The sequence below is a fragment of the Natrix helvetica genome, assembly GCF_964273705.1.
Source record: "Natrix helvetica genome assembly, chromosome: 3".
Taxonomy (NCBI): domain Eukaryota; kingdom Metazoa; phylum Chordata; class Lepidosauria; order Squamata; family Natricidae; genus Natrix; species Natrix helvetica.
Window position 1 is genome coordinate 116,094,223 of NC_138549.1, and position 9,901 is coordinate 116,104,123.

General features: G+C 37.7%; 1 protein-coding gene across 2 annotated transcripts; it reads right to left on the reverse strand.

The window, feature by feature from the left end:
• Positions 1–477: 477 nt before the first annotated feature.
• Positions 478–8,225, reverse strand: DYNLT4 (dynein light chain Tctex-type 4). Of its 2 annotated transcripts, none has more exons than XM_081948930.1 (2): positions 7,894–8,225; positions 478–4,205 (listed from the first exon to the last, which is right to left on the reverse strand). In XM_081948930.1, exon 2 carries the CDS (start codon positions 4,139–4,141, stop codon positions 3,485–3,487), a length of 657 nt encoding a protein of 218 aa, XP_081805056.1. In that variant the 5' UTR covers positions 4,142–4,205; positions 7,894–8,225; the 3' UTR covers positions 478–3,484. The 2 variants fall into 2 exon arrangements, with proteins under 2 accessions (XP_081805056.1, XP_081805057.1); XM_081948931.1 differs by lacking the exon at positions 7,894–8,225 and adding an exon at positions 6,245–6,369.
• Between the last annotated feature and the right edge of the window lie 1,676 nt (positions 8,226–9,901).

Below are 9,901 nucleotides of genomic sequence, written 5' to 3' on the forward strand. Positions count from 1 at the left end.
AGACGGATTTGGTGTTCTGTGCTTCCAAATAGTTTTCAGGCTTCTGGCATTCTTTCGCCTATTTAGAGAGGCTAACAGCAGACATTTACTGTTTATTGATTGCAGTGTATTCATTTTTATACTGCACATCTTGCAAGATGCCAGTTTATAGCCAATTCCCATGAACATGAATAGTCTTAACACAAAAATATCTGTATTGTCAAACTCAGGTCACTGGATAAAATCCCAGATGAAGATAACAGCATTAAAATTCAAAAGCTGACCTGAGCAAAATTATTTTAACCATTTTGTGGAAGGGTGGTTATGAGTGGCCAGCTAACAGCCAGAGCCAAGTGTGTGGTCAACCTGGAGAAGTCCCAGTCCCCTGAGCTTCTTGAGTTTGTCTGGCAACGTGTCATGTGAAGAATTTAGGTGATCAATAACTTTGATTAGGTTCTTGCCCTGTTATGTAAACACACTGGAGATTTTTTCCCCTTTCTGAATTATTTTTATTTAACATTCTTTACATACGCAATTAACAAAATGATCTTCACACTTAAAAGCAAGAAGCAAGCTCAAAGAAGGCAATTATGAAAAGGAAAAATTCTTACATTTAACACTGATCAATAGGCACTGATTTACTAACACTAATATAATCAATACAATATGTTATTGTGAACTATATCAAAATCTCTGCCATGGGAACACACATAGCTGCATCTTTTGATCAGTAGAAAATTCTACATTTTCTAAAACAGACCTCATATTTTGGGGTCAAAATATTCTCCAAAGCACCAGAGGGCAGGACAAGAAACAATGGTTGGAAACTAATTAAAGAGAATCAACCTGGAATTAAGGGGAAACTTCCTAGCAGTGAGGACAATTAATCAGTGGAACAGCTTGCCTTTAGAAATCGTGGGTGTGCCATCATGGGATGTTCTTAAGAGACTGGACAGTCAATTATCTGAAATGGTATAGGTTCTCCTGCTTGAGCAGGGGGCTGGGCTAGAAGACCTCCAAGGTCCCTTCCAGCTCATTCTGTTTATTCATTTCTGACAACCACTCAATATCTGAAATGTTTTCACTTTCTCAGTATGATTCTTTTAGTGACCTTCCATTCTTGGTACAATCATAATTCCTGATGAACAGATTCTAAAGCTTAGTACAACATCACAATAATATCTTTATCATATGAAGATTTTCCATTCAAGCCTACGCATGTACATTATTATTTTTTTCTTTTTTTTGTTCAATCATGTGCAACATTCAAGACTGCCTGGACAAGTCCCTGAAATTTTCTTGGCAAGTTTTAGAGAAGTGGTTTGACACTGCCTCCTTCCTACATCAGAGAATGTGACTGGCCCAAGGTCAGCCAGCTGGCTTCGTGCCCAGTAAGCTTTCCCATTTTCAAATGAACACATGGCCCTATCCCATGGGTTAATGAAACCTCACATTTTTACACCTCCAACACTGAAAACCTGATGTCCAACCTTTCAGATATTTGAAAGATACTTTGAGATACTTGTACCGTTTCCTAATCTCTCTTTATTCTTTACTGTTATCTGAGTAGAGTGGAACTATTTGGGTATCTTTATGAATAACCAGAATAGTTTTTTATACACTTGCTCCTTTGCAACTCAGAAGGCAGATATTATAGACCTAGAATATCTGATGGGTTCTGGCTTTAATGTAGAGTGTTAATATTTTTATCAGTATTTATCACTCAGTTGTGTGTTTGACGGAACGCCTGACAAAATGTGCACAGTAACCTACATTCTAATATGCAATGTAAACTATTCTATCAACGGAGAATTATAACAACTTCTAGCAATAGCAAAGATATTTTAAACAATTGTAGGTGTTTAAGTTCTGTGAAAATAAACAGGTTTAATTAAGTTTAATTACTTTAAATAATTTAATTATAGTTAAAAGATAAGAGACCGTGGCGTGCCGTTCATAGGAAATTATGCCAAGGGCAAGTTGATGGCATGAACTGGCCTATATAAGGTCTGAGATGAAAAAGGGACATGTTTTTTTATGGTAAAGTGGTCTCAGCTCTTATAGACTTAGAGATTAGTTAGAATGGAAAGCAGTACAGTGCCAAGGCAGAATCTTACTTCCATTTTTGGTAACATTCCTTGGTAACTAAAATCCCTTTCCAGTACTAGAAACGGATTGGGTATATACCTGCAATTACTATCGCCAAAGACAAGATTACATTGGCTAGTGTTGGTATTCTATTTCCACTATCTCTATTTTATGTATTTTCAAGAGCTTTCATCAGGTGGGGTGAAGTAATTTTATGTTTGTAGGGTAATCCACATATAACATCTTCATCATTACATTCAGCATGTTTATTTCTAGTTGATAGGTGCTAATACCTTGGACATCACTGCCCCCATTTAGCAAAGTTGACAGAGACGACAAATTCATATTTGATGCATAAGGTAAAGGTTCCCCTCGCACATATGTGCTAGTTGTTCCCGACTCTAGGGGGCAGTGCTCATCAAAGAGCCAGCATTGTCTGAAGACGTCTCCGTGGTCATGTGGCTGGCATGACTAAATGCCGAAGGTACATGGAACGCTGTTACCTTCCCACCAAAGATGGTCCCTATTTTTCTACTTACATTTTTACATACTTTCAAACTGCTGGGTTGGCAGAAGCTGGGACAAGTAACGGGAGCTCACTCCGTTACATAGCACTAGGGATTCGAATCACCGAACTGCCGACCTTTCTGATCGACAAGCTCAGCGTCTTAGCCACTGAGCCCTTGTTTTGATGCATAGCTTTCCCTAAATTAGTGTTCATCCAATGTGTTAAAGCATAACTCCCATTATTATTAATATTTGTCTATATTGTACTTTTTCATTCAAAGCAGTAAAGCTAATCAGTTAAAATACATCCTTTCAAGAGTTAAGTCAAGAATGTGTTTGGGATTCCCCACATTGGTGTTTACAGTATTAGATTTTGGACCTCAATGGAAAATATTACATTGACATAGAATGCAGTGAGAAGAAAGTGTGCTTCCATGTCTCAAACCTTCTCAAGGTTTTTAAAAGTCTTGGCGCGTGAAGAGGCCTTTTGATATTTTGGTTTTTCACTTGCAATATATGTCTCAAACCCAGCAAATACTTCTACAGCTATATTATGGGCACCTTTAGCATAATCGGCTTTTGAAAGATCCTCTTTGCTCAAGGAAGAGCAATGGGTTTATTTTTTTCCCCAAAAAGAAAGTTACATAATCTTTTGTATAAGCAAAGGCGTAAGTAATACTGTAGAACCAAACAATTCTATCTGCCAATAGAACAAAAGAATCCTTAACGAGATATGCTGACCACTAGTTCCCACTGGGGCAGATTTCCTAGTTTTATCCTTTGCTGCTCTATGATTTTAGCACATATATTTTGCACCGTATCTTCTTACTTTAAACTATGTCCAGATACATCCCCAATCTCTAGCAAGATAAAATTAGGAGAGAGGGAAGTTAATCTTTAGAAGCCTTATTCATTCATAATATAATCCATGAACTGTGACTACAGCAAAAAGCGATGAATTTGTGAAAGTGGCTGAAGCAAAGCTATCATTCTCCACATCCCAGAGGGACCGACTAGCAATGTGCAAGCCTTGGTTGGCCAACTGGCCCAGAAAGACATTACACACAAGTTTGTAGCGTGGTGGGGTTAGATCTTTGACCCTGCTCCTGATGAGGTCTGACAAGTTTTGGACCAACTGCCCACTGTTTGCAGGATTGTATTTGACATCACTGAAGAAGCTGGCCAGAACGGACTCAAGAATCTGCTGTGTGTGCGAGGAATTAAATCTGCAATCTTTATCTGGCTGGGTCTTGTAGGTGTTCTCATAGTGTATCTCCTGAATGGGTTCAAAGAGTGGTAGCCCAGAAAAACTCACTCGGCCACAATGCATCCAGGGCCCAATAGAAAGACGCCTTCCTCCAGCAGCCAATGAATTTCTCCTACTCGAAAACGGGGCATTGAGGATGCTCATAATGGAGCTTCTCCGGGATGGTGGGAAGGGGGCTTTTCCTTCAATACTCTGCAAAGGCAGTAATGGTCTGGGTGCCATATCTGTAGGCTGGGAGCTCTGGTGGAGAGGTAGTGATCCTCTCTTTGGATGGGTGGAATCACTGTCTTCTGAAGCCATTGCCTAATTGAATGTTTTCTGGGATTTACCAGAGGCCAATCTACCATACAACAGCAGTAAAATCCTAGAAAAGAAAAGAGTCACAAAGTTACAAATAATTCGTTGCTGGAACCTATTTTCCCAGCACCCATTCTTCTTTATTTATGTAGGCATATTTAATATATTATTAATTATATTAAACGTAGTAGACTTCTTTTGTGGATTATTATTTTTTTGCTATAAGATATGTCCATTAATAAAACAGAAGGGATTATTGTTACATCTTCTCCTATTATTAGATGTATTTACTTATTTATTATTAGTCACTCACGGGACTGAATATTTTGAAAAGAGCACCAGATAAAGCAAATATGCTTCCCAAAATCTTGACTTTATTTTCATATATAAAATTTACATTACAAAATAAAATTATGTAATATACTGATTTGTTCACATATATATGTTTCTTTATACTATCTTGGTAATCCTTGGTGTTCTAATTCTCTATTGCCTGCCTGCCTATCATTATCATCTACATCTATCTATCTACCTATCTACCTATCTATCGAATTAGAATAGGGTTAGATTTATATTATTTCATTTTTCAAAAAAAATATACCCCCCCAAAGAGTATGATTTCCATATTTAAATACCACTTTTCAAATTCCTTTTCTCTTCATGTGGTTTTCCTAGCCCGATAATGTTGCTCTTCAATTGCCTACAATCATGTATTTACACTGATTTCAAGGACTAGATCTACCTCTCATTTTAGCCCCTCACTGCCTCTTTCCTATTTTCTCCTTTCAGCCTCTCTGTTCTATATCTCTGTCCTCATTGTATTGCAGATTCTATGCGTCTATATGGACAATCCCTGTGACTCCAAATGCTATCTTAAGAATGTTTATTATTAAAAAATAAAACAAGGCTGGAATAAAAAGGTATTGCTAAAATCATAAAGCCAGTGAGAAAAGAATAACAGCCAAATATCTGATGAGCTTCCTTTATTTATTTTTTGTTCAAATATCAGAACAGTTGATAAAAGCCAAATAAAAGAAATCAAGAATGCATCATCACTCTTGTAATAAGGATTATTGCCATATAGAAATGAGTAAAGTCTTAATGTTGCCAATATTCTTTAAAATTCAAGTTTAAATTATTCTAAAGGCTAATGTTCATAATAATATTGGCATATATTTTTTAAATATTCTGTTTTCTTGTAGATAAAATGGATTAAGAATTAAAATAAATTCTGTTGATACTATGAATTCAATTTTTTTTTTGCAATTAGGGAATATTATCTTGATCACCTAATGCAAATTGATGTATTTTTAAATTGTCCTCAAGGCTTTTATATTCAATAATTGGAACTGATAAATAACAATAAAGGATTATTTTCCACTCTAGATATTTTAGTCAAAAAAATTTCAAAATACCTTCTCTGTTCTTTATTTATCTACACATTTTAGCTTGGAATCACTAACCTGCCTTTTGTAGCCAAGCATACTTTCTCTTTCTCTGTTTTTAAACAGTCTTTGGATGGGTGGAAAAAGTTGCATGCAATCTATATGACTGTTGTTTCAATCAACAATGGAATGATTAAAACTTCCTTGGTGATAATGCATTACGATTCATTGATCATACAGGCACACAGTAGATGAATTCTATAGCCTGCAAGAAAATCAGTAACAGAATAGCTGGGTGATAGTACCCTCTGGTTTTCCGAGGCGTGTTTTTCCAAGCACCCCAAGAGAAGACATTCTTTTGCATTATTCTGAAGCTATGGAAAGCTGAGTTTGGGTCCCTTCTTCCTTCCCTCAGGGGAAATCTATAGTCAGGTCTATTTAGGGCTAAAAGAAGGTTGACCAGTTTGCAGCTCAATATGCTGTGTAAACATACACAATGTTAGTTTGTTAGTCTGTCACAGGAATACAAGTTTTCGGCTTAGTACCGTACATAATGGAACTATGATTCAGTTAATCATAGGTTAGTATGGTATGCAAGCATCATCTTATTCTAGCTGTTTCCTGTGATTTAATTATTTATATTGTATTTTTGGCTGCTAACCATCCTGAGTACCCTATGGATAGAAAGGCAGTGTATATACTAAAATAATAAGAAACATACCTGGAAGCAACACAGACTAGAGGCTAGTAGGCTTCCTGGCAGGTGAGCTTTCCTGGATCTAAGACCTATAGCAGATTGCAAAGGCTTTTAATACTGTTATCTTGTTAAAGCTTGCTTGGGCTTGTTGCACAAACCTGCTGGAGCCCTTACTACCCTGTCTTAATAAGTTTCTCCCTTGACAATGGTAAATCATTGGCTCTTTGAAGTGACAGTTCAATGGAAAAGCCATCCAAAGGGCTGCAGTAGGGCTGGGCAACCTGCCATCCGAAATGCGTGATCCCCATGGAGACAGTATCATGTACATTAGTTTTGTACAGACTGTTGTGCGTGAAAAGGAACATTAATGCCTCTCTGCATCTTGATGGCTTCTGAGTTCCAGTAAAAGGATCTGGATAAGTGAATCTTTAAGGACTAGTTCAAGCTAAAGAGTCCCCTTTTAGCAGGCTTCCCCGGAGTCACTTATTTTACTTCAAAGTTTGTCTTCTGAACTTGAAGCAGTATTTTCATAGCTGCAGAAAGTTGATGAGCCAAACCAGATTTAATGTGCACATGTCCTTATATAGGCGCCCTCTTAACTGTTTACTTTAAAAAAAAAAATCAAAATATGGCCACAAGTTTGTGAAATGTATCCTTAGTTTAAATGGATTTTCCAATTTTATAAACTAGAAGGGATGTATTTTGATACTGCAGCTTTAACTATTCAGTGAGTTTTACTGATAGTATTCTTTTCAGATGAACCCAATTAGTTTACAAGCTTAATAGATTACTTTAAAATGATTGATTTGTAACAAAAGTCAAAATGCAAAAAGCTTAGGAAAAATAGTGTAATTTATCTAAAGAATACTTTGCAGCAATTTGGGGGCTGCAGTTTCCAGTTTTACCAACCAATTTTGGGTAATGTTTGAAGTTGCAGGAGCCTTAAAGTATGGAGATGTCAGGCATGAAAGATCAGGACCACATATGGAGTTCCAATTAAACTGATTTATTGCTCAGGGCTTTGCACAGGAATCAACTCAACCAGAGGTGATATCCAGCAGGTTCTGGCCAGTTCTGGAAAACCAGTAGCGGAAATTTTGAGTAGTTCGGAGAACTGGTAGATACCAGCTCTGACTGCCCCTGCCCCCATCTGTTCTCTGCCTCCCGAGTTCCAGATGATCAGGAGGAAATGGGGATTTTGCAGTAACCTTCCCCTGGTGTGCGGAGGGAATGGAGATTTTACAGTATCCTTCCCCTGCCACACCCACCAAGCTATGCCATGCCCACCAAGCCATGCCACACCCACCAAGCCACACCCACAGAACCGGTAGTAAAAAATGTTGAATCTCACCACTGAACTCAAGTAATGGTTTGTACTGTTTTGGTGCTAAATAAGGTAAACAAAATTAAAGAGAAATTGGACATAGTCCATTTGTGGCTATGTAGAGATTCCAGGCTGATTCCTGTTTTGACTCTTCTCCAGGTTCTGTCACTCCTTCTACAGGACAGATTGAAACTACATTCCAAGGCAGTTGTTTTCAGTACCAGGACTTTGCTTAGAAGCTTATTATTTATGTACAGCTACAATTTACTGAAGATTAATGAGAAACATTTTCTGGCAAACTTTTTAGAAACATACTTTTATATATTTCTTATATATGCCACTACCTTACCTTAATGTTGCTTTCTGAGTTGTCCTGAGTTATAAATTAGTCTTCGTTGCTTGTTAACAGAGTTGATCCATTCCAGACTGCCTTTTCTTGCATTTTTAAATCCAGTTTCAACCCCTCCATTTGGATGTCAAAAAATTTTTATACTGATTTTTCTGCATTTTCACAATCCCCTTTCCATTCACTCAAACATTCACTTTTTATTCTGGTTCATCCTAATTCTATTAATTTTAACGACCTGTCTTTCTGGCCCCTTATAACCACTCCTCCTTCCCTAACAATTTATTGCCTTGGATATATCCCCACTTAGCCACCAGTTTCCTAATCTGTTTAGCTGAAACTCATTTCTGCATTTCTCTGCTGAAAGCCTTCTTTTATTTCTGACACACCTTTGTTTGGCTACCTTTTGCATACCATATTTGGAGACCTCCTATCCTAGGAGAGAAAGATTCAAGAAATTATGTGTTTATTTTATAGTGAAACATTTTTGTTGGTATGTGACACTGGGTTTCTCCAGGTATAACATTCTCTTTTAACTCTTTCCAGCTATTGCGCGTTTAGAGAAATGGTATATCAAGATCATCTGATAAAATCAGAGCAATTTCAATATAGAGGTTTCAGATCCAGTTTCCTGCTTTGCATAAGGGCTGGATTATATAATATGCTGAGCCAAAATGTGGTTTGATTGAATTTGATTTAGAATTTTCACAAACCCAACCTGTGTAAACAATGGTTTATGGTTTAGTAAAATGTATAGATCAATTGCAATGTATTCAATAAACAGTGTTTAAATAAAGTCCAGTTTAACATTTGCAGATTTTATTCATGTGAAACCTTAAAAGAAGGGTACAACATAAAGAGAAGGATAGTATCAAGATAAAAGGGTTAGAATCAAGAGCACGTGAAGTATTAGTATCAATTTATAATGCCTAGGTAAGAACACATTAGGAGTATTATATCCAATTTTGGTCGCTACAATACAAAAAAGACATTGAGATTCTAAAATGAGTGCAGAGAAGAGCAACAAAAATGATTAGGAGACTGGAGGCTAAAATATATGAAGAGTAGTTGCAGGGATTAGTTATGCCTAATTTAATGAAAAGAAGGACTAGTGGTGACATGATAGCAGTGCTTCATCACTGTTTCAATATCTAAAGGACTGCCATGAAAAAGAAGGAGACAACCTATTTTGCAAAGCTTTTGTACACCTGAAGGCAGCACAAAAAGCAATGGATGGAAACTAACCAAGGAGAGAACCAACCCAGAAATAAGGAGAAATTTCCTGCCCACAGTGAGACAGTTTCCCTTCGGAAGTTTTGGGTGCTCCATCAATGAATGTTTCTAAGAAGAGATTGGACAGCCATTTGTCTGGAATGGGGTAAGGATCTCCTGCTTGAACAGGGCGTTAGACTAGAAAACCTCCAAGGTACCTTCAAACTCTTATTCTGGTAGCAATAGACCAAGGAAGAGTTTGGTATTCTATTTCCACAATTCTTTCTTCTAAGTTGAACAGAGCTGGAAACGAATATGGCAGCATAGCTTTCATTAAGGAATGAAACATCAAGATTTCATTACAAATATCATTTGAACCTTCCTGAAGCTAGGATTGGAGCTGCTGGAGAGAAGGAGGGGGTGAGTCACAAGACAAAGACACTGAGGTGGGGGCCCGTAAACTCCATATCATTTGAACCTTCCTGAAGCTAGGATTGGAGCTGCTGGGGAGAAGGGGGGGAGAGTCACAGAGACAAAGACACTGAGGTGGGGGCCCTTAAACTCCATATCATTTGAACCTTCCTGAAGCTAGGATTGGAGCTGCTGGGGAGAAGGGGGGGAGAGTCACAGAGACAAAGACACTGAGGTGGGGGCCCTTAAACTCCATATCATTTGAACCTTCCTGAAGCTAGGATTGGAGCTGCTGGAGAGAAGGGGGGGAGAGTCACAGAGACAAAGACACTGAGGTGGGGGCCCGCGCGCCTAACGGCGCGCAAATCATATATCTATAAATCAAAAT